Raw genomic sequence first — 24,545 nt, forward strand, 5'->3', positions numbered from 1 at the left:
AACAAAAAAAACCCCCAACAACTCATGATGATGAAGCTGGCTACGATGTTGCACCGGTTTGCAAACACACACAAAAGACACAAACTATTAACAACATTTGACTTTATTCAAATAATCTCACACGCGGATGCTGCATAAAACATCAATTGCAGTGAGTGGAATTCAAGCATAAATTTGACTGCAATTATTTTTAATAAGAAGACAAGAGGCTATGTAAACAGTACTGCAACCAATCTTCTCTAATTAGGCTTTAGTCGTTGACTGCGACAACTTAAAGAGCGCTTTGACTGAGATCAAGACCGCGCTCATTTAATGCCCGAGAGGTTATTTAACACACAGTTAATACTTTTCTCTCGGCGATCGGCCTCTTCTGCGATCGCCGTACCGTGTCATATTTATAGTACCAGTTCAGATAAACGACGGGCCCACTTTTACAGCTAGTTTGGCAAATTACACAAATTATTACAAATAACAAGACCGCAGCTTGATACAATTACTGAATTGTAAAGAAACAAAAGACAAATGAAAGAAAGAAATGCAAGCAGTATTCCCTTTGAAATGTGTTCATGTGCATAAAAGTGGATTATGAGGGACACACTGAAAAGAAGTTGAAATGTTACAAGAATAAAGCCGTAAAAAAAAAAAGTGTGCGTTGAAAATGAATTATTCTTTCACGTGGAAAAACTTGATGAGATTAGTCACAACACTCTACAAGAATAAGCAGCGGGAAAATGAGGCGTGATTTTACAAAAATAAAGTTGAGTACAGTTTTAGTTTAACTAAAAGGTTGTAATCTAATAAAAATAAAAAGACTTACAGTTTAACAGGAACAGACAATTTTAGGAGAATATATTCGGAATTCAACGAGAATAAAAAAGTCAAGGCGCCTTTTTTTTTTTTTGCTTAGAATTAAAGTTGTGATTTTGTGGGAAAGATGTATCTTCTGCAAATAAAATTTGATGTGCTCATAATTTAACCGTAGCAGATTTCATGTGACTAAAGTCGCAATTTTACGGGAAAAACTGTGATATTAGGAGGAAAAAAAACCTTGTACCTTTGAGGGAAAAATGTGGTTAATTTTGAAGTAAAAAGTGGTGAATTTTTAACAGAGAACTAAAAAGCTTGTAAAAGGGAAAAAATTCACGCTAGAGTGGTGTATTAAATTCACCGACTTGCAATAAAAGCAGTAAATAAAAAAAAAATAGTACTAGTAATGCGTGTTTCAATCAGAACACTTAATTTATGAGAAAAAAGTCGTAAATTCACATGAAATATTACTTAAATTAAAAGTGCAAAATTTGAATAAAAAAGTGGTTTACGTTCCGAGAACATACTCATCGTGTGACAAAAAAAGAATTAAGTTGGAATGTTTGTACAATAAAGCATTTTTTAGTACTGCTGTTTTTAATTGTCATTCATTAAAATTGAATGTGAAATTTTATTCACAAAAGACCCCCAAAATATTGTATTATTCTCGAAAAATTACAACTTTTTTTATTTGTGTTATTCCCGCAGCATTACGACTGTTTTCTCGCAAATGAAATTTTTATTCAGTGTGGCAAATGCTGTGCACACGGCAAAACATTAAAAACAAAGAATGCCGACTCGCACCAAGTGCTCCAAAATGGTGACGTGTTACTCAAGTGTTCAAATGAGCGAAGGCCTAAAAGGTCAACGTGCAATTAGTGTTGATTACGACTGGCTTATGGAAAGCCGTTTGAGCATCTCGTTCATACCTCTCATATCCAGCTCAACCATAATCATCATGTACTAGTATGCCGACTAGTAAGACAACTCACAAGTATGGAGAGTTGTGCGAAATATATTGTAACGGTATATATAAAGATGTATATACATACACATCGGTTTTGTGGGGTTGATCACGTGACGCTCAGAATGTGAGCCCACGGCTTTTTGGCATCAATTGCTGTCGACAACAGGGTGGGGGGGGCAGTACAGTGTCAAAATGGCTGCTTCCTGAGATAGATGAAAACGGGTAGATTAATTTGATGCATTCATCAAGGCAATTTTAATCAGAATATCTTGTTTCATTTTCTTACTTGAATTTCCCCCTTTCAACTGGATATCTCAAGGATATGGAAAATATGCTCAAATGGCTTTTCATACTGGCTTTTCTTGAGAGGCACACATGAGCTACTATTAAGTGTAACCGACTCGCACCTGCGTAGAAAGTAATCCCTCCGTTGTCCATGCGCAGTAATCCATTGACCGCCGCTGGGTAATTCTTGTACGCTTTGTCCACTCAGGCAGCAGTTTAGTGATCAAAGGTTTGAATACATCAGTAGTACCGTCTTTGGGGCGCTCCATTGCCGCCATCTTGCATCATTGTGGTCACCTTGCCAGGCTTTTCAGGCGCCCCCCCCCCAACCACAGAACCTCGACACCGTACCTCCGCTTCACAGCAGGTTGTAGTCTTCAAGGTTGCCTTGCAGAATATGGTCCTTGACGGCGTGGAAGACGAAACGGATGTTGTCTGTGTCGGTGGCGCAGGTGAAGTGGTAGTAGATGAGCTTCTTGCGGTTGGGGTGCAGGTTGACAAACATGTTCAGGATAAACTCCTGGGCCGCTTTCACGTCCCGCTGCGGACCTGAAAGGGAGCCGGAATGCAAATGAGAAGCCACCAATCACATTTTATGCGGCAGACAAATTTAGCAATGTTACAGTGCTGTAACAAAATATCAAATGATTAAAATGTATGATGTAATTGATTTTATTCCAGACCCATACATTATTTTCACAAAAATTCATCTTTTATATTAAGTAGTTTTTTTTTTGTTTTGTTTTTTAACATTTGTGCAATATTTTAAAAGTTACAAATTACGTTGGGTATTGCATTGCCGCTCCTCTTCCTTTGCTCACCGTTATATTCAGGAAAGTAATCGACCAAATGCGAGTGCATGATTTTCTCCTCCAGCAAATCAATCTTGTTGAGGAACAAGATGACCGAGGAGTCTTCGAACCACTCGTAGGTGATGATTGTTCGGAACAAGGCCATGCTCTCATCCATGCGATTCTTCAAAAAGAGAATATGGATGAATAAAAGGTAGGAGCAGGAGGGTGATACGGGCGAGCCCGAGAGCGTGACTAAAGAGCTCCCCCTGCAGGCAAATGAAGCACACTGCTGGGTGTCACCTCGTGCGCCGACTCCACCAGCGCTTGGTCGTACTCGCTGAGCGCCACCAGGAACATAATGGACGTGACTTTTTCAAAACAGTGGATCCACTTCCTCCTCTCCGAACGCTGCCCGCCCACATCCACCATCCTGCGGCGGAGACAAAAAAAACCTTGCGGCGATCCGCTTATTTCCCCACGGAAGGCGACGGCGGACTCACCTGAACACCATGCTCTCCAGGTCGAAAGGGTACTCGATTATGCCCGTGGTGGGCACCCTGACCCGTAGCACGTCCTGCTGTGACGGCAGGTACGCTGAGTCAGCGATGCGGTCCAAGTCGCTCAAATAGCTGCAGATGTGCCGAATCAAGGGAACAAGTTGAGAAAGAATTGAGCCATCGCGCCTTTTCTCAATGAAAGGTAAAATCCTCACATTTCGAAAAGATTTCAAAGAGTTAAGAGATAAAAAAAAAATTTAAAAAAATCTTGTACAGCTTCTGGGTTACTTAATGATTGATCATGGTCGGATTTTTTATATGTGGCAAAACCCTGGCGGTCTTCTTTTATGGATCGATCAAATCGAGTCGATGCATAACAAAACAACGGAAAGTATTCGGCGGCTATTCCGCCTGCTTACACTCCACTCACTATTTGGCCGAGTCGGAGAGCTGGTATTCCCTTTTGCGACTGTAACATTCTTGGATGCCCGGGTCGGCCCACAGGCTCCTGATGGCGTCCACGTAGACTTTTGTAAACGTCGTCACCGTCTCCACGTTTACCTCGCTGACAGTACTGGCGTTGGCCTGAATATAAGAATACAAAGTACATGATTTGTGGAGGTTGAAAAAAAAAAAAATAAGACAGTTATGTGCTGTGGCCTGTGTGGGTATTGTTTTTGCTGCTTTTGCGAGTGAGCGGCCAATTAAATCACAAACAAGAACGCACATGTTTAAACTGCAGTTGACCTCCTTTTCTTTCACGACAAAAACTTCCTCACAAGTTGACTCGATATAGCCAGTGAACTCCCTCATAAACAACAAGGAAGTTGAACAGGAGTAGTGCGGGAGACACACCGTGCGCGTGTGTGTGTTGTGTGTTGTGTGTGTGTGTGTGTGTGTGTGTGTGTGTGTGTGTGTGTGTGTGCGTGCGCGCGTGCGTGTCTTTGATGTTTGGCGTCTAATCGTTGCAGGAGGACATCGAGCGCTTCCGGTGAAATGCATTTAGCAGGCCGCCTAAGTGCCGCTGCAGCAGAGTTCTGAGTAAAATCTCGTTGAGATAATCTCCCCGAGCTTGGCCGACGGATGTCTTCCTGGAATCTTCAGCCACCCTTAATGCTCTGCCTCGCCGCCTGGCAGCAAATTCTTCCCGTCAATGCACAGGCCAGGTTGACGCCATTTTACGGCGATGCTGACAGAGGATATTCTAGAGCCATTTTGCGCCTCATGAAGGGCAAAATATTTGTAATTTGGAGTCTTTCATAAAGCAGCTTTTGTTTTGTAACCCCGAGAGAAGGTTTCTAAAACTGTGGCGTAATAATTAGCAACACACCATTAGTTGGGGTTAGCCAAGCGCTCATCCAGTCGTGCACAAAATTGTGCACCCTCTGTGGTTTCTTCAACGATTTCACTTCCATAAACACTCACAAATGCTGACGCGGTACCAGTTACTGTGACATGACACGCACGTGAAGCACTCTCCTCTGGGGACTTTCCTGATCTCTACCTGGAACTTGTGCACTTTCCATGTGCTTGTGTGGGCGAGCTAATTGGAGTGATTAATACGTTTCGGTTGCCTCTATTAAAAATTTGCGTTTGTCTCTCACGTGTATAGAAATGTGAGACTGAGTGTGCTTTAAATGGCCCGCGACAAAAAAAACAAATATTGAGAGTAAACATGCGGCAGAGAAGGTCCACTATTAAGCTACAATGATCATTTTTTTCAAATTATGTGTATACAAAAGAAAAAAAAAACCCACAGGTTTGCCTTTTGGTCCGCTAGCTTAATGCTAAAAACAAATAGCATCTATTTTGCAACATAAGCAAAAAGGCTGAACACAAACAGTGCAGCAACACATGTAAACAGACAATATGACAGTACGAAAAAATACAAACATTAGTGTCATACTGATGAGCCAAGGAGGTGTTGGAGATACTGTATCGCCATGAACTGTATAAGCATCTGTACACACCATAAGGAGCAGCACAATGTCCATTGAATTGATGCAGTGTGACAAAAGCTGTTTAGTTATAATAGCTCCAAAAAATATTTTAAATCTTCACTGGATGGGAAAAACAATTGTCTGTGTAAACGCTGCACAGGACCGAGCTTGTTTTTAGCGGAGTGTCTGTCAGCCGACTGCAAAACTAAACATGGCCGCAAATTACCAGAAGTGATCCAGTTAATACAACACAGCACCCCCCGCCCTCCCTTTGCAGCAGTCATTGTATAAACTGACAATAAAAACTTCGGTATGTGCGAATGCTTCTCATACCTTGTTGTACTGGTACTTGTAGGGGATCCGAAGCGTCTTCATGGCCTGGATCATGGCCTGCATGGCGGTGAAGATGTTCTGGTACACTAGTCTAGTGAAGGCCCGTTTGTCTTCATCAGAGTAGCCCCTGCCATGGATGATCCTCATTTGCTTGATGAAGGTGCTCTTACCACTCTCGCCAGTCCCTGGAAAATAAAATATAGAACATAAAAAAATGGTGGAACAACAGTAGGCTTCCAAAAACTGGTAAACGATGCAGCCAAATTTGGAACTCAGCAGGGCAGTTTCTAAAATCGTACACCTTTTGATACCACTCTTTGAATTTAATGAACTTGATACTCGGCACATTTTTAAAAAGTGATACTACATTGTACACAATGTACTGAACTTCTGACAGGGATTTTTTAAATGTTATCTTTGAAAGCACAGTCCAAAAACATGTCAATACCTTGAAATGTCACACCCGGAGGGGACAAATAGTTTTTGTTTTCTTCCTCCACTTGAATAATGTACACCCACAGCGGCTGTTCGCTTTCGTCTGTCATGCATGACATTTATAAACTATTGTGTAATCAAAGGCGTCGCAACTAGAGCACAACGACCAAATTGTTATGCTTGATAACAAAACTTCCAGTCACAACAATGTGCAAATATTGATTAGTGACGTTATGAAGTGCGGGATTTACTTCATTTACCGAGCAAGAGGAGCTTGTATTCCCGTTTCGAGTCTTTTTTATCTCGGCGTAGTTGCCTCTCGATCTCGTCGTTGATCCTCCGAGCCTCTTTGGCCTCCGGGTTGAGGCAGCAAGCCCCCACCGCCATCAGGGTCATCGTGCCCGTCTTCAGGCGTCGCCCTCCCTGGGCACGGACACAAACATGATGCCGTTTAAGCGCGGAGTGAGTGAGGGTGGGATAAAGGTGGAGGGTGGAGGAGAGGGGCAAAACAACCACGAGTCACTCACTCGGCTCGTTTAGAAGCACAAGAGAACTCACGAAAGTTGACTTTACCTTATTATAACACTTTAAAGTGCTAAATGAAGTCGAGCGAAGAAGTTTTTACGACTGTCAGCGGGCGTGGTGGACGTGCCAAATATGGCGGAGTTTCACTTCACGGCCACATAAAATCACTTTTTTTTTAACTCTAACAAAAAAGTAGCCAAATCTCGCCGACAAGGAAGAGAGACCAAAAAAAAACGAACTCCGCCGCTTCTTTTCGGGTCTCCTACGCGGAGTGTGGGTCTCGGTCTTACCGCTGATACCCCCCTCGGTGCGCGCTGGTTCACTGAGCCCCGCGCGGATGGCGCATGCGACGGGGAGAAGAGGGGACTGCTCTTCGCTCTCTCTCCGGTGATGGGAAAGCGTGCGAGTTCTCGTCGATTACATTACTGCAACTCGTTTCCTGTAATAAACGAGAGTGCACGCTGCGGATGGATGTGACACATGTGACACTAAAGTATCGCGATATTTTAACAACCAGGACCAAATTGTATCATGATGCAAAGAATCGATTTAAGAGAAGAAAATCCAGACCATCACTTTTCTTGCACATTCGACGCTTTTTTTTAATAGCTTAACATTTAAATTGGAATTAAATTAGAAATTAACTAAACTTGAGTGATGATTGAAAAAAAAAAACCTTTATTTGCTAATTGCTTGCGGGATAGCAATCACAGGTACATATAAAGAGTGTCACTTTTTTTGCCATTTCACAAATGGCTATAAACCACTAAAATGATCAAATGCAAGAATACATTTAACACTTAAACAAAACGTGAAATATCAAAGCATTCATTTGGCGAGAGAAGGGGAAAAAAATGCATGTAAATATTATATACACAATTTGTACAGTGACTCGCCACTCTATGAAAAATGTAAAAATCTCTTTAAAAGTATCAAACATTCATCAAACGTGTCCTCTTTTTAGTGTTCTACTAATACATGTACATTAAAATGTTAGCTAAAGAAATGGAAAACCACAAGCCTCTGAAGAAAACATTCACAGTTATCCATTTTAGTTTTGTCACGAGGTTGGCAACTAAGAATGCTAAGCTAATTGCTGCTCATCAAGTGTGAAACTTCATTTTAAAAAAGTTGCATGCTCCACTGTAATGCAAACAACATTAAGGTAAAATATGTAATGGCATCGTGTCCTTGAAAGTCGTCGACACCGGCACAGACATGTTTTGGGGCGACTTCTTCTCTATTTCTATTTTTTTTAACAATATCCCAAGAAGCTTCAACAGATTTGGTAGAACTGATCCAACCAAGGGCTCGGCTTCGCTCGTCTTGCTTCCGTCCTAGAAGAATCGGCCGGAATATTGCTTCACGCTGAAGGAAAAAAAAAAAGTCACAAAAATTCAACCTTATGTACCTTTAGCAATGATGACAGCCTTTTTGAATATGCCACGAGCTCAGCACAGCCATCATTTTTCTGAACTCTCCTCAGATTTGTGCCTTTAGACAATCTTGTCTTGAAGAGCAACTTCACTTCATTCAAGTACTTTTCCAGAAGGACTGTTACGGGAAATTTGAGAGTCACTCACCTGTTCTGCAGAAGGTACTGTGCGTTCTGGATCTGGTCCTGCGTTCCGATGATGGTAATGATGCGGTCCTCCGAGCCCTCCAGCGGCTCGTCGATTTTGATGGACGCTCCGGACTCGTGGCGGATCTGCTTGATCCTCTGACCGCCCTTGCCGATGATGGAGCCGGCGAGCTGCGGAACAGCCACAACATTTGTCCGTCTCTTCCACATCTTTTGTCTCTGCCGTTGAACACTTACGTCTTTGGGGATGGTGACCTGTGTTGTGATGACTGGCCCCCCCATGTCGCTGTACGAGCCTCGGCCACCTGGCAAGCCGAACGCAAAATGAGTTTTTATTGCGCATTACAATGGATGGAGAAGAAGAAAAAAATAAAATAAAATTCCCCCCATCTCACTCACTGGAATGAAAGTGATCCCAGGAATTGTTGTCTGGAAGACATTAAAATAGAAGACAATTATTGAAAATTAGCCAACATTCTTTCCAAACCAAAAGCACAATGGGTTCAAATCTTCAATGTATTCATTCGTTTGAATGCACGCAGGATTACCACAAATGCTGAGACTCACCATAGCCGCCTCCACTCTGTATTTCGCCAAGAGGAGAGAAGAAAAATCGGGTTTAGTGTCAACGTAAAGACGGCGTGCTCACAGTCCTAACTTATTATAGAGCTTATCATCTTAATATTCATTCGATATAACGTTTCTTGACAAGCGGGCTCGATTTAATAACTACACCGAGTGAGACTCTGGAATACGTTCCAGGTGTCTTTGGACGGCACACATGAATGTTTCACACCTTGTTGAACTGAAATGTCACACCTCCAGTCCCTTCTGACACAACTTGAACTTTGGAACTGAATCTCCTGCCGCATAACCACGTCCCCATTATTGTAAGACACGTACGTCGTAATGTGGGTCAAGTCTAAACTTTGACGATCTTGGACCGGTGCCTTGGTTGACGCCTATTTGGCTAAAACCGCCGTTGTATCAGCAGCGCAGGCATTTCCGTCTTTGACTAGGGGGGGGTAAATCATGATAAATTGTTCCTATTTATTTTTATATATATTTTTTTTCCCCCTCCTGGCTGACCTCATGTTCTTGTAGTGGAGTGACTCAACAGCCCATCAGACGGTCGCAGCCATTTGGCCTCTGTTTGACGCAGTTATTCCACACGATTCAATTACTAACGACCGCATCACAGATGAATTATTATAAATTTGAAGGGAAGCCGCACAGGAACGACTCTGCTCGCTCTCCCGACGGATCTCCGAAAGGCGTACTCGGCTTGCCGAGAGGCAAGCAGAGGAGACAAGCGTTGCCGGGCAACCGCAGGCCTCTGAAAATAAAAAACGCCGTCAGCGTCGGTGGCCGCTCTGCTCGTACTACGCTCGGAAGAGGCGTTCCGATCGCATCCCGTTGTCGGGAGAGAAGTGCGCAGACGCCGGTGCTCACCATGCTGTCGTAGCGCTCTCCTCCGCGGCTTCTTCTGTCGCTGTACACAGGGAGGTGATTAGCATTCACGTGGTTAGCGATGGAGGGACGACGCGAGAGGACATTTTTGGCCTCACCTTGGTCTGTCATCATGATAGCTGCTGTGGGAGAATCGATCGCTGTGAACAAGAACCGTCATTTTGATTTCCATTGGCGAACGTTGCTACAAAAGAAGCACATTCTCCTCACCTTCCTCGCGGCGGTGGCGGCGGGAGCGGCAGGTTGCGTGCCCGGCTGCCCACGCGTCCACGACTCAGCGGCGGCGGCGGACCCCGGCGGGGGCTCAGGTCGTCGTAATCCCGGCGGGAGGGGGGCGGCGGGCGACTGCTGCGTGCGGGGGGCAGGCGCTCGAAGCCGCTTCGCACGCGGATGGGGAAGCCGCCGCCGGGACGCCTGCCGCGCTCCTCGAACATGACGGTGAAGCCGCCGTAGTCGTACGTTTCGTCGTAGAAGTTGGGATCGTACGGCTGGGTGCGCCCTTTGATTGGCGACTGTAACGTGTTGTTTTTATTAGCAAGTCAAAAAGTAAATATGTGTTGAGCTGTGTGAGAAGATGCCTGTGGAAGTGTAGAAACTAGGTCGGGACTCACCTCGGCCACCAGTTCTAAAATGACTTTGATACATTCGACGACTCGCTCCGGCTTCCCGCCCACAGATACGACTCGGTCCGTAGAATGGGGGCAACAGTCCTGGAACAGCTTGATGGTCGTGAGTGTATTCTAATCGGGAGGAAATCGACGTCACCAAAGTGTCACAAGCAAGATGGCATAAGGTCATGTCCCAGCAAGCCTTTAAGACTTCCGCCCTACCTCTCGCAGTTCCTTGATCTTGCTGCCTTTCACGCCGATGATTCCGCCCGCCAAGCTCTGATGGATCAACAGGCGGAGCTCGCAGTCAAAGTCGGTGCCACTGTAGTGCTGGTACTTGTTATGCAAACACAACAATTGGGACGAGTTAAATGCATCCTGTTGGACTTTGTGAATTTTGCAAGGTGTTTAGTTTTTTTTTTCTTCACCCAGCCTGCTCAAATGGAAATTAGGGAGTTTTACCTCCTCTAAAGTGGGTATAATCTTCAGCAGAATGTCTCCTATGGTGTCAATGTTGGCGTTTACGCTCAGGATCCTGTCGAGAAAGCCAAAACGAAAGCAAGGCGTTATGGAAAGAAGATGCCAAAATCACAAAGAACAAGTGGTCAGGGAAACACGTGTATAAAAAGCCTCGGATGAAGACTTGGAAAAGAAGAAACTAAGGCTAACATGCACTTAAATCAAATTATCTCGGAAAGACGGACGGCTTTGGAATGACGACAATTAAAAGGAGGGCGAGGGGGGGGGGGGGGGGGGCTGGGACAGTTCTTGATTTCAAATGACAAAACACAAAGTGGGAAATTTAACTGAAGCAAGATCTCACTACACACTGCCAGCACCACGTCTTACTGGGAGACGGGGATGAGTCGTATAGATCGGCGATTCTCAACTGGTAGGATATGTTAAAGGCCTTAAATTGAGCTCAGTGAAATTGAAACTCTGCATTCACAGGAAAACGAGACCAGTTGAGAAAGGCGACATGTTAATGGCAGGTGAGGGGGTAGTGAGTGGTTTCAAAGCGACAATGCATGGGAGATATCATAATGCAGGGAAATGAAGAGTTGCAGAAGAGAGAGAGAGAGAGAGAGTTCGATGGGTGGGGGCTTGAGTACAAAGATGTCCGCCTGCCTAGTGCAAATTCAGTCGGACAGCCGACACGTCGGCAAAATCTGGCGGTTAAAGACATTTAGGAATGGATAGAAACATCAAGAGGACATGTGGAGGGGGTTGGGGAAGGTGGGGTAGAGGGGTTTTGGTGGTAAAGGGGTGGGGGGGGGCACTGTCATCATTTGTATCAAATATAAACGTAGCAGTGAAAAAAAACAGAAGGCAGCTTAATCATGACGTTGTCATCAGGCAAGAATTGGTGGGACATACCGCTCTGGACCACTGCTGTCTGGGACTGATACACTGGCATTGTACTGCATGAAGGTGGAGGTGGTGGTTGGAGAGCATTGGGCAGGGGCGGAGGGAGGGGAGGGGCGTTCAATCACGTGTTAGGGGGCACGGGTTATGGGCAAGGTCGACCAGGGGGGGTGGCAGGTGGGCGGACGGGCGGGCGGGCGTTCGGGGTTGGGTTGGGTCGACGCAGGAGGGGCATGTCGGTCCAGTACATGGGCAACGGGTGGCCAAAACATTCACCAAAAAAACAAAAAGAAAGAAAGGACAAAGGGGGGGAGAAGGAATAGATTTTTAATTGAATGCACGCTGAACTTTTAATTAATTTTTTTTTAGGCAAAATGTGACAGAAACAAAAGCGTGGCCTGGTCAAAATAAACTACCACAATGTATCCCGCACGGGACTTTTTTTCATGCGTCATGTTAAAGCAGGTAGATGAAGTTTACACCAAATATGAGGGAGATTCCATTTTTGCCAAAAACTTCAACATGTAGGGATGAGTATAATCATGAATACATCCAGGAATTCCACAAAGTTGGGTGCCGGGGTGGTGCGTGAATTTAAGATGGAGGAGATTGTGCTAATTGTTGAAAATCATATTTTTACAAAATAAGTTAATTAAATGATTATTAGCCCATCCCTACATATAAACAGACAAAATGTGAGCGCATTTTGAATTAAAGCAAACGTGAGTGAGGAAATCCATTAAAATGTTACAATGATTACTTCACAAAGCAACCACCGAACTTTGCAGGTGTTTACTCACGTCGGTGCGCAGAGCTTTTATGTTCTTGCCGCCCTTTCCGATAACGGCGCCGGCATTCTGTGAAGCAGAGAGGAGGGGTCGTTCTCAGAAAACGGGAATAAAAACCAAGACAAACAAAAGTGACAGGTGGCTTGGCTGCCTCACTTTGCTCTGGAGCAGCACGCGAAGCTCTAACATCTCGTCGGTGTTGCGGGAGCGCTTGAAGGCGTGCTCCTCGTCCATGTCCTCTGCTGGACGCTTACCTGAAGACCACCGAGGACACGTCGTATGAATGTTGATGTCTTTGACTGGCTAATAATAAAGTTGAATTTATGACTACAACTTGACTGCTTTAAATAAGCCATATTTCAACACCAGGAAAATTGACTGTCATCTCTTTCAGTAGTGGGGTAAGCGTTTAAGGCTAATACATATCCTATATATATATATATATATATAATATACTCTGGGTAGCACTTGCTTTTTACTATTAATCAGTTGGCAGCCAAGCACAGACTGGAAAGCACTCAGATGCACCATTCCCTTCCTGAATTTAAAAAAAAAAATGTGCTTGGGAGCCACAAAACAGCAGTATTCCTCCACCATCTGCTATGCAGCTCCAGCCAGGAATGATCTATTTTCTTTTGCTTCAAATGAGCCAGTTCTGCTGGAAGCTTTGAAGCTGTCAGGAAAACGAAAAATATTGTGCATAAAAAGAACCCTTGCTGATTCACAAATTTGTCCATTTGTGAATTTACTTGTCGGACATACAACTCATTATTTACCTGGTTGCTTCATGGTTGTGAATGAATTTTAAACAAAGTATGTGTCCGTTTACTGTATATCTTAAATTAAAGATACGGTTGATAAAAGAAAGATGGGCTTTACCATTGGTATCCGTGGCACCGAATGTGAGATCTTCGTCCTGCTGTTCAATTTGCACCTCCATTGTGTGTTTTGCACCTGCAATGCAATACAACAAGTGAATGTTATTAAGTGCAAAAGTTGTTTTGATGTGGGTCCAACAATTTGATTTATGAATTCCCCAAATATTTCACGTCCAGATTAACCGGTCAGATCGTGACGTCATTCATTTCATTTAAAAGGCCGACATCCAACACGTACATACTAAAATGCATACAGTAATCACCATTCACAAAGACAGTTGATTTTTTATTTTCTTTTTATGCTTTTAGCAAACAAGCGCATTTTTGTAGCGTGTTGCCCCGCCCCCTCCCGAAATCGCCGCTCACTTGTGGAGTCAATACAAGCGCAACCCTCATCATGTAGCAGAGTTAAAAATAAACGACGCGTAGTTAATGACGTTTATAAAAGATTTTACGACATTAACGATGCTCAAATGTCCCGTTGATAGGCGTCAGGGCGAGCGGCTTTAAGCTTTTCTATCGTAGCGGCTAAACTGACGTGATTTCAGATGCTAACCGCTAAGCTAAACGCTCGCGAGGCGTGTCCGTCTCCACGAGACGGCGGACAGGATGCGACAGCGCAGCATTTGTGTTATTCCTATAGGCGTGAAAATGTCTACAAGCAATGTTACCTCTACTCACCTCAAACAAATAAAAATACGTCAATATTTGCGTCTAACCGTCGTCTGCAACGCTATTCTGTTGCCTTGGAACGAACGCAAATCTTTTACAGCATGGAGGGGGGTGACACGGTGGTTTGCTTGTGGTGTAGTCACATGGCAACGCCGACGGGCGGAGGACACGCATCTCCGCGCGTATCACCGCCCCATCGGAACACGCGCTGTTAATATCAAACCGCTTTGTTTTTCTTATGACAGTGTTCCTGATTTTGGCCTGAAAGGTACACAAAGCATACCTCAACGTTGACTGTTAGGTTGACTTCTGACACGTAACTTGAATCAAAATTGTCAACAGTAGAGATGTAAATCTTTTGCTGGAAAACCAAATCAATTCAAGTGTGTTTAGTACTAAATCATCTTGTACACTCATATTTCTTTGTGAAATTTGTCACAAGAAATGTGTGTGTGTGGTGATTATAACCATAGAACAGGAAACAGACATGACGGCAAGGAGAGACACCATAACAATGCATTTAAGAGAACAAACTCACAAATACAAAAAGTCAACATTGCAAGGATCTACTGAAAGATATCATTCATTCAAAGCATGCATCCAAACATACAAATAATTCCGTATAAACAGTTAAATGCCTCGTGACGGCCACATTTGAATGATTAAGCAAAATCCAGCCACCTCATTGCATGTATTGGCAGCTTCCATTTTAGATCCAATCAAGCAGTGGATGAAGCGTAGAGCTCGTAGAGCTTTGCCTTGCAACTTCACATATGTAGGCTTTTGTCTCTCTCACTCGCTCTCTACAACTCTCCTATATTCAGAGGTTACCATGGCGACAGTTTTAATTCAGTTCTTCATGTTTCTCAGGAAGGGGTGGATGGATGGTAGAGTGTGTATGTGTGGGGAAGGGGGGGGGGGGGGCAGAGTGTACATATTTTCATCCGCAACCATAGAGACACTTGACATTGTACGCGATGTTTGTAAAAAAAAAAAATGCCATGGTGACGCGCTCACTGATCCCACCGTGTGTGTGTGTCTACGTGTGTCATTTACACAATCTGGTATGCTCCGATTTTGTCATGGCAGCAAACAAGATTTATTGTCTTTTTTTTTTTTCGCAACATATTTCCTGTCACTATCATTTTAATGGTTTTATTATAATTATTTTTTCTATTCATCTATATCATTATCTATTTACGTATTGATTATCATATAGATATTTTTTTTTATCTTAATCATTTGTTAATTGCACAGGCAGCGCTTTTAATTAGCGTATAAATGTAAAAAGGAGGGACCCGCCGTAAAATCAGTTCTAAAATAGTGAAACTACTCTGTTTCAAGGCAGAGGGAACAAAAAGAGTTTGCAGCCTGACACTGCCACCTGGTGGAGTCTAATAGAAATGGATGGGATTTGTCAGCATCTGCTCGCTTGTATTCTAATCATTTTTAACATGTGGATGGATATTGTCAGGCAGGTAGTAGTCGCTTTCAACGCCATGTTTTCTTCTGTAGTATCATCACAATCTTGCCATCATCTGTTTAAGAACTAAAAATGGCAACTGATGTCAAAATGTAATCCTTTTAGTGTTTCGAAGCTCAGTCGAGGACATCTCGAGCTGGTAAAGTGGAAAAATTATCATTCAAATCAAATTTGTAGTCGTAGAATTTTTCATGGGGGCATCTGGTCTCCTGCGTCAACTGTGGACGTCACACCACGTGTGTGTGTGTGTTTGTTATGTGTGTAGAACAACTTAGTGTGAATGTTGATTGTGGTGTGAAATAAACTTTTTCAATTAAAAAAAAAGCAGATGTGAAAGAAGGAAGACTTTATAAAGACAAAAAAGTTTGAAGTGAAGAGAGGGGGGAGAAAAGCAGGTCTGAAGGAAGGATGCATGCCAAAAAAATACATCTGAGTGAAAGAGGCAAGAAGGAAAGAAGGGAGGACTTATGTGAAGAAAGGATGAAATCTAAATTTAAACAATTAAAAAAAAAAAAGCATGTACACTTACCCTCACCCTGTTGGTGGGTGTAATCAGGTAGTCGTCGTCTTCCCTGCATCACCTCGCGCGTGGGGATGGGGTGGGGGGGCTGAGAAAGGAGGAGGAGGAGGAGGAACGAAGGAAGGAAGGAAGGAGGGGGGTCCGTCCATCCAGCCTTCCTGTCTGCCTATCGATCTCCAAACATCTGGAACACGTCATATTTGTTTTTACAAGGCAAAAAAAAAAAAAAAGGAGTGAAGAAGGGGGTGGGGGAGGCATGCGGGCTCCGGAGGAGTGAGACGGCATCATCATCATCTTCATCATCATCATCTGCTGCTGCTGCTGCTGCTGCTGCTGCTGCTGCTGGAGCACTTGACACCTCCACGAACGGCGGCGAGCGTGTCGTGCGCGATCGCGGCTCTGCAGACACGCCAAGGCCGCTCCATGGCACCCTGATCCCCCCCCCCTCCTCCTCCTCCTCCCCCTCCTTCTCCTACACCTCCTCCTCCGGCAAGCCCTCCGTGCGGATCGCGATTTAATAGAGGAGAGGGGTTTAATAATCCCACTGAGACATTTTACATCTGAAGGGGGGGTGGGTGGTTTTTGAAGGGGAGAGAGGGGGGGGGGCAACGAGAAAAAAGGTGCGCTGTTTGGGATTTTTGATTTCCCGGATTTTTTTTCTTTTCTTTTCTTTTCTTTTTTTTTTGCGATGGACTGGCATGGCATGGCACGGCTCGGATTCCTCCTGCTGGCGCTGCACGGACTGCGGGGGCTGAGCGCCGCCTGCCCCGCCGCCTGCACCTGCACCGTGTCGCGAATCGCGTGCGTCGACGGAGCGTCGCCGAGCATCGAGGATTTCCCGCTGCTCACGCTGGACGACATGGAAAACATCACCGACATGTAAGTGCGTGCGTGCGCGCCACCGTGCGTGCATGTCAACTTGACGATGATGATGATGATGATGAGATGTTAGAAGGATGAAGGTGATCACGTTCACTCACTCACTCACTCCCCCGACCTCTTAATATCATCACATATCATTTCATCATAACAATCAAACGTGTGTCTGCGTGTGGTCGTGAGTTTCTACGTGTCACTAACACCGAAACGCGCGTGCGTAATGCTCGTGCACGTTTTGGGGGGATTTACACAGCATTCCATGAAATGCACTCACACACATACGCATTTCCAGGCCCGGTTTTAGCAAAGGTGTCCATAAAGGGGCGTAAGTGTGAGGACCCCCCCTTGCCCACCCCTTCGCGATTGTTGACAGATGGCACACATGCAGGTTAAGTGTGTAAAGGCCAGACATGGCAAATTGATCGCACACGATAGTATAAATAAGACATTTTGTAAATAGGTAAGCAAAAGAACATCTAAAATAGATTTTTAGCAACATTGAATGAATATAATCAAGTGCGTGAATGTCTGCCCTGCGATTGGCTGGCAACCAGTCCAGTACGTATGCGACTTCTCCCACCTAAAATTCAGCTGATTTCGTCCCCATTCGTTCCGATAATAGCGGCCGATTATCTTAAAAATAAATGTTTGAAATATACCCGGCCCAAAATGATCCTGTGTGAGGAATGTCTATGTTTTCTAGGAAACATTGGCGCACTCCAGAAGTGTCTTTTCCCCCCCCCCCACAAATCTTTATGCAATGATTGCGAATCTGCCCTTGTTTTTTTATTTTATTTTGTCGAGTACATGGAGTTCTCATAAAACAATACAAATTTTACTAAGGGTGGCGAGTAATCTGGAGCCAATCCCAGCTGACTTTTGGTTGAGAGCCAGGGTACACCTTGGACCGGTTGCAAAATCCATAATGCTTTGTTATTATCTGTTCCCTGACAGATACATCGCAAATCAAAACAGGCTGTTTGAGCTCAACGACAACAGTCTGAGGCACTACATAAACCTCAGAAACTTGTAAGTATTGCACGCTTTTTTGTACTATAGTTACTATTACTACTTTGCCGGTTTCGTCTGACCGAGGTTCTGATTTCTTACAGGACAGTGACAAGGACCAGATTGACGTTCATATCCCCGGATGCCTTTTACAATAATACGAGACTGCAATACGTGTAAGAAGTCTTTCATTTCATTTCAAATGTTTTAATGCCACTCATCATAAGAATCAATAACTATGTTAGCTAGCTAGCTAGATACCGTTGAATATATTTTAATATATTTGAATGCAAGTGCGATTTTTTTGTCTTTTAGGAATTTGCGAGACAACAACCTGTCAACACTGTCATGGAGGACTTTCCAGAACTATAACATCTCCTATTCGTAAGGCCTGCATGCTCTTCAAACGCTAGCCGTTGGGTTTGCATGTCATCTGATCTAACACAAGGGGTTCTCAAGCTTTTTCGACACAAAATATAATTTTTTCCAAGAAAACTTTCCGAATCTGAATACTACTACATAACGTGTTTTCAGTCTCCTGCTGTCTGGAAACCCTCTGGACTGCGTCTGCGAGAACCTCTGGATCAAACTGAGGAGCCAAGAGGAACCCGAGAGCCAAGATCTGCAGTGCAAGGACGAACAAGGAACGACAAAAGCCTTCGCCACGCTCACGCCGCCTGACTGTGGTAACGTGAAACCCCGTTAAAATAAGCAACGCGGCAGAAGCTTCCTGAAAGTCCAGAGAGCGATCGATGGAGGGTTTACAGTTTCCCGTTGCCCCCACCACTCGCTCGGTCACTTAAGCCCGTCTCCTTGTGTCCCGCAGTGGTTCCTCAAGTAGAGGTCACCCCCACGGTGGTGACCGAGGAGCAAGGTGGCGACGTCGAAGCGTTGTGCAGCGCCTCAGGCTCGCCGACTCCGGACATCCAGTGGAACCTGGACATGGTCTTCTCGCACTATGAGGTGGGCCGATCGAAATCTAATCTCCAATGAGGCTTCGCATTAGTTCCGTCTAAAATTTCATTCTCCGGGGTTTACAGTACAGTCGTGCACGTGTCTAATCTTTCAAGATCCGGCTTCGACCCGCCGATACTCAACACCCCATCATCTACCGCACAAACCCATCTGAAAGCCACTGAAGCTTTTAGTTACCAAGCTAAAACAAATCTACAAAGCTGCTGGGATAAAAACCACTCGAAGCGAACTGCTATCGTTTTGGTCGTATATACAAATGGACGCCAGGATAGCGTTAGCAACTATGCTATGTCTAAAATGTACCCTTCAATCCTATTCTGCAACAATATCACCTTTAATAGAGGGAATTGAGATATTTGACCCCATTTTTTTTGGGCTAACACCAGAAAAACACCTTTGGTATGATTTTAATTGCTCTTTACCATCCACCGTTCTATCCTATGTGTCCAGATTGACCCCATGGAGATGGCAAACAGGCTCACCCTAACCAATCTATCCCCCGAGGACAACGGTCTGGTGATCACGTGCACGGCGGAAAACATGGTGGGTCAGACGGAGGCCACGCTGCAGCTCAACATCCTCTGTAAGCACGCATTAGCATACTAGCATGCATGTTTTTTTCACAAATGTTGTTTCGTTTCCAAGTGGAAGCAACAGAAGCACCGGTCACTTTGTGTTCATTAGCGCCTGCGTTGATCTTATTGACTTGTTGGTGTGGTTTCCTGTCCATAACTCTTCCTCCTGTAAAGCCACACCGTCCTCTGCTTCCACGTGTTTTCTCTCCTATTGTTTATCACGACGATGTTTGTCACCCCTGCTTCGTAACAAAGCTACCGACAGACGTTACGCTAACGTTGGTCTTTCCAAAGCGTTACAGTCCAAAAATATTTGTTCCATGAGGTCAATTGCTTCCAAGCAGAACGGGTAATTTGATGATAAAAATAGACGTGGTGGAAACTTAGACGTGATCATTAGGTTACTGGCTAATTAATTGACGTCTCTGTTCATGGCACGTTTTGCCTCGTGCTAATAAAAGCCTCGATACGCTAATCTTAGGCTAGTGCTAATGTCGGACTCCATTCCGGTAGTATTGTTTGTCTCCATACTCAATACCCCCAAAACAACATGTCCTCTCTCAGCCTCTCAATGTTGTTTTTCCTCCGGACCCCCCCCCCCCCCCCCCCCTCCCTGGTCGTTGACCTGCCAACCCCCCCACCCCACCCGGTCCCGTCAGTCGCCCCCATCATCCAGCAGCTGCTGGAACCGGAGCAAGGCCACCATTGGTGCATCCCCTTCAGTATGACGGGCAACCCTAAGCCGGCGTTGCAGTGGTACTTTGAGAATGTGACGCTGCAGGAGCAGGACTACATCAGGACCATGATCCACCAGTCCACCAAGAGCGAGTACCACGGCTGCCTCCAGCTGGTCAACCCCACGCATATCCACAATGGCATTTACCGCCTGGTGGCCACCAATAAATACGGCAGCGACGAGAAGATGGTGGCGGCGCAATTCATCGACCCGCCGTACGACCACACGGGTACGCGTTTCCCTCTTCTTCGACTTCTCCTAATGGAGATCATTGCTAACATGGGTTTTGTCTCTCCTCCTGCAGAAGATATTTTCTACTACTGTAAGTGACCACTTGGCTGCACCTTTCTAGTCGCGTTTGTTTTGAATTAACGATGCTGGATCTTTCATTTCTGCTGCTGCCTGTCTTCCTCTGTCCAGACACCACTGGTAGGCCATTTTTTTATTTTCGTATTGTTGTATTTTAGCCGCGTTATGCAATGTCGTCCTTTTTTATTTGAGTCAGTAATTAAAAATGTCCTTTTTAAACATATTATCCAGAAGCTTTTTTTTTTTAATTTTCTCTTTTTACCTATTTTTTTTAATGTAATTATTTTGACTATAATTTACATTAAACTCCCTTCCAGACTCGCCATTGCCGCCAATGGATGACAGCATTGCTGTAAGTCCTAATTAAAGTTTCTCTTCGTAGGCCATCAAGGAACCTTTGCTAAATCGTATTTTTTTTTTCCCCCTTAAGGTTTATGTGGTGGTGGGAATCGCCGGGGTGGCTTTGATGGGTTGCGTTCTAATGGTGATTATTCTCAAATATGGAAGGAACACCAAGTTTGGAATTAAAGGTGAGCTACAGCATACTTAAGTCGTCTGGCGCCACCCAAATACAAAACGTAGTCGCAATACGATTCGTGATGGAAACAGCTCACGCACTTGATGTCTACACACTCACCCGCCAGGCTCCTCGTCGGTCATCAGCAACGACGACGACTCGGCCAGCCCTCTCCACCACGTCTCCAACGGCAACAACACGCCCTCGTCCTCCGAGATGGCGCCCGACGCTGTCATCATCGGCATGACCAAGATCCCCGTCATCGAGAACCCGCAATACTTTGGCAACTCCGGCAGCATGCTGAAACCAGACACGTGTGAGTTTCCGCCTGATCCGGTCATCTGCTACCTTTTCAAATAAATCCATTTAGGTTGCGTAGGGATGGACACCGGATGCAGGAAGACATTAAAAAAAAATGGTGGGATGAAATAATGGACAGTAGTGGTTCTAAAAATTACCATCTTAAGTACCATTTGAAAAAAAAAAAAAATTAGGGCAAAGATACATACCTCAAGAGTCCACAAAATATATGTTTTTCTTTAACAAATTCCAAATATTCTTCTAATCATGTTGATAAAGATTATTTCTATGTTACCTATGGGGGACAGGTGGAAATAAATCCTGAAAACAAAAGCAAAATACCTACAAGTCTATTTGATATGGCACCTGTGGAGGTTAAAGCATATTTCAGGGGGAGGCATTAGCCCTCACAGCCCCCCCTTAGCTCAGCCAGTGGTTTTGATCAACATTAAAAAAGGCCTGTTTATTAAAAATTGAAAATCTGCCCACAGTCGTGCAACACATCAAGCGACACAACATAGTGCTGAAGCGCGAGCTCGGCGAGGGCGCCTTCGGCAAGGTATTCCTGGCCGAGTGCTACAACCTGACGCCCGACCACGAGAAGATCCACGTGGCCGTCAAGGTACGGGGAAGCGTCTCAGGTAAGGATTGAAAATCAACACTTTACGGATTCCCGCTCGCTCGTGCACGTACAGACGCTGAAGGAGGCTAGCGAGAGCGGGCGTGCCGATTTCTACCGGGAGGCGGAGCTGCTGACCAACCTGCAGCACGAACACATCGTCACCTTCTACGGAGTCTGCGTTGACAGCGACCCCCTCATTATGGTCTTTGAGTACATGAAGCACGGAGACCTCAACAAGTTTCTCAGGTAGGTTTGCCATTTTCGAGTCAACGTAAGAACTTGAATTGAATGCGTCAATTAAGACGATGTTTCTTACAAACTTACCATTAGGTCCCACGGTCCGGACGCGGTGCTGATGGCGGACGGGCAACACAGCATCCTGGTGGAACTGACGCAGTCGCAGATGCTGCACATCGCGCAGCAGATTGCCGCCGGCATGGTCTACCTGGCGTCGCAGCACTTTGTCCACAGAGACCTGGCCACCAGGAACTGCCTGGTGGGCGAGAACCTGCTGGTCAAGATTGGGGACTTTGGCATGTCCAGAGATGTCTACAGCACAGACTACTACAGAGTCAGTCCATTTATATTCTCCACCTTCATTTGGATGCCATTTATATGCAAATCACATGATCTGCATATATGAATTAGTCTCTATGGTAATGAGGGCCAAGAGAGTACAAAACATTGAGTAGATTCTTCTTTTTTTTTTCTCCACATTATAAAGACGTCTTGAGTTAAAAAGGGGCCGCTGATTATCCTCGGTGTGGATTAACATTTGCTTTCGATCAGCTTCTACTCTCACAATACCACCGAAGAAATTGCACAAAGTAAACGTAAAGTGAATCACGGCATAGATGAGAATTCACAGATTTATTTTTTGGCCCTTTCGTTGTTTTTTTTCTTTTTTAATCAGGCCAAATCTGTCTCAAAATAATGCTGTGGCGCCGTCTAGTGGTACTATATTGAACTGAGGGTACAAGTAGCTTCATTTAGTCAAGCCAGTTCTTTGCCGCCATCTTGTGGCCTCAGTGGGTGACGACAAAACTTTTGATATGGGTGCTTGTAATTTGCAAGTGGACTTTTTGCTATACGTTTCCTTTATGTTTTTACGAAGACATCGATTCCCAGCTGCGTTTGTGAATCTTTTCTTACTTGCTGGCTTTTACGGTCTCGGCGCAGGTGGGCGGCCACACCATGCTGCCCATCCGGTGGATGCCCCCGGAGAGCATCATGTACCGACGCTTCACCACCGAGAGCGACGTGTGGAGCCTGGGCGTGGTCCTCTGGGAGATCTTCACCTACGGCAAGCAGCCCTGGTACCAGCTCTCTAACAACGAGGTCAGTGCCGTGGTTCTCACGCCAACCGAATTGCCTGCGAACTCGCAAAAGGGTAGAGCAAAGATTATCTCACGGCAGGTGATCGAGTGCATCACGCAGGGCCGTGTGCTCCAGCGTCCGCGTAACTGCCCCAAGGAGGTTTACGACCTGATGCTGGGTTGCTGGCAGAGGGAACCGTACACGAGGCTTAATATCAAGGAGATCCACGCCATGCTCCAAAGCCTCGCCAAGGCCTCCCCCGTCTACCTGGACATATTGGGCTGAGGTGATTGCTATTGCGACCTGCTGTACAGTACATGTGCGTGTGTGTGTGTGTGAGGGGGGGGGGGACGTGTACAGGTGGACGTGTACAGGTAATGGGCAGTCCCCTGTAAATGTTAACTGTCGTCAGTGCGTTGAGAAAAAGCCTTAAATTGGGGACTCATATTTGCTTTAAAATCCCTCGCCGTGCGTTCAGTAGCAGGCAGGTTTCGACAGGGGGAGCCACAATGCATTCTGGGTCACGTGACAAAAATGGCTAATGACGGTTTTTATGTTTGCGCGAATAAAATACATCGAGCTTTCTCCTTCAATATTCTTTTTGAAATCCACGTTCCATTTTGTGTGGAAATTCCAAAACATAAATCATTTCCCACATTTTATTATGCATTAATATTCAACTAATTTCTTTTTTGTATCAACCCAACAAATATTGACCTAATACACGACTTGTTTAAAACATTTACATTTCAAAGACATTTTTTTCCCAGTTTTTTAACTGTCTACACACCCTCTGTATTAAAATACGACAATAATAATATAATGTACATTTAAAATTAAAGCCTTCCCAAAAAATGTTGCAAGACTTTTTAGCTCATATTATTGCTTATATTTAATTACTTAATCATTTAATTAAGATTTGTCTTTTCTTGCAAACAATAGTCTGTGATTGTAACTAATTAAACCCAGTAGATAATGCCTGTCTATTATTCATTTATGATGATTATTCTTATTTATAATCTTATTTATTATGATTTTTATTATTTACAATCCCAACCTTATCAAAGCATTACAAAACATTTAATAGCACACCATATTTGGTGAGTCCAGGTAAAGGCCCTTAAAAATATAACACAATAATATTCTAACATAGGATTATGTACATAATGATAATTCTTTAAAAACTTGAATGACTGAAAAAAGTACTTTATATGCATAAAAAATATATTTTGTGCATATTTAGTACATTAAATCAAAACAGAGACTACTGCATTTATTTGATCCTCTCCCCGTCAATGATGTCACGTTGATGTAAATACCTTTCTACAGACTGGCCATGCATATACGACGACCATGTG

The 24,545-nt window shown here is 44.5% G+C and overlaps 4 protein-coding genes across 8 annotated transcripts; 2 read left to right on the forward strand and 2 right to left on the reverse strand.

Moving 5' to 3' along the window:
* Positions 1-138: 138 nt before the first annotated feature.
* Positions 139-7,065, reverse strand: LOC147048218 (guanine nucleotide-binding protein G(q) subunit alpha-like). 2 transcript variants are annotated; one of them, XM_085926659.1, is made up of 8 exons: positions 6,874-7,065; positions 6,319-6,481; positions 5,624-5,808; positions 3,781-3,935; positions 3,354-3,482; positions 3,154-3,283; positions 2,881-3,034; positions 139-2,608 (listed from the first exon to the last, which is right to left on the reverse strand). In XM_085926659.1, exons 2-8 carry the CDS (start codon positions 6,452-6,454, stop codon positions 2,418-2,420), a joined length of 1,080 nt encoding a protein of 359 aa, XP_085782785.1. In that variant the 5' UTR covers positions 6,455-6,481; positions 6,874-7,065; the 3' UTR covers positions 139-2,417. The 2 variants fall into 2 exon arrangements, with proteins under 2 accessions (XP_085782785.1, XP_085782786.1); XM_085926660.1 differs by lacking the exon at positions 6,874-7,065 and adding an exon at positions 6,632-6,830.
* A 108-nt stretch (positions 7,066-7,173) lies between these two features.
* Positions 7,174-21,218, reverse strand: hnrpkl (heterogeneous nuclear ribonucleoprotein K, like). Of its 4 annotated transcripts, XM_085926653.1 has the most exons (17): positions 21,069-21,218; positions 15,959-16,133; positions 13,276-13,350; positions 12,553-12,650; positions 12,409-12,465; positions 11,621-11,664; positions 10,706-10,778; positions 10,466-10,579; positions 10,247-10,375; positions 9,846-10,147; positions 9,734-9,775; positions 9,618-9,657; positions 8,733-8,748; positions 8,565-8,594; positions 8,403-8,470; positions 8,167-8,336; positions 7,174-7,951 (listed from the first exon to the last, which is right to left on the reverse strand). In XM_085926653.1, exons 2-17 carry the CDS (start codon positions 16,005-16,007, stop codon positions 7,921-7,923), a joined length of 1,338 nt encoding a protein of 445 aa, XP_085782779.1. In that variant the 5' UTR covers positions 16,008-16,133; positions 21,069-21,218; the 3' UTR covers positions 7,174-7,920. The 4 variants fall into 4 exon arrangements, with proteins under 4 accessions (XP_085782779.1, XP_085782780.1, XP_085782782.1 ...); XM_085926654.1 differs by lacking the exons at positions 15,959-16,133; positions 21,069-21,218 and adding an exon at positions 13,956-15,929; XM_085926656.1 differs by lacking the exons at positions 15,959-16,133; positions 21,069-21,218 and adding an exon at positions 13,831-13,906.
* On the forward strand, positions 16,552-20,452 carry LOC147048220 (BDNF/NT-3 growth factors receptor-like). The gene is made up of 9 exons (XM_085926965.1): positions 16,552-16,828; positions 17,783-17,857; positions 17,941-18,012; positions 18,152-18,220; positions 18,371-18,522; positions 18,663-18,799; positions 19,262-19,394; positions 20,046-20,351; positions 20,427-20,452. The coding sequence occupies exons 1-9, from the start codon at positions 16,638-16,640 to the stop codon at positions 20,450-20,452; spliced, it is 1,161 nt and encodes a 386-aa protein (XP_085783091.1). The 5' UTR covers positions 16,552-16,637.
* Positions 20,766-23,501, forward strand: LOC147048221 (BDNF/NT-3 growth factors receptor-like). The gene is made up of 8 exons (XM_085926966.1): positions 20,766-20,783; positions 20,862-20,961; positions 21,076-21,264; positions 21,740-21,870; positions 21,944-22,116; positions 22,201-22,441; positions 23,050-23,208; positions 23,287-23,501. The coding sequence occupies exons 1-8, from the start codon at positions 20,766-20,768 to the stop codon at positions 23,470-23,472; spliced, it is 1,197 nt and encodes a 398-aa protein (XP_085783092.1). The 3' UTR covers positions 23,473-23,501.
* The last annotated feature ends 1,044 nt before the right edge of the window (positions 23,502-24,545 follow it).

This window comes from Syngnathus leptorhynchus, chromosome 12 (assembly GCF_054491065.1).
Source record: "Syngnathus leptorhynchus isolate UIUO chromosome 12, UIUO_Slep, whole genome shotgun sequence".
NCBI lineage: Eukaryota > Metazoa > Chordata > Actinopteri > Syngnathiformes > Syngnathidae > Syngnathus > Syngnathus leptorhynchus.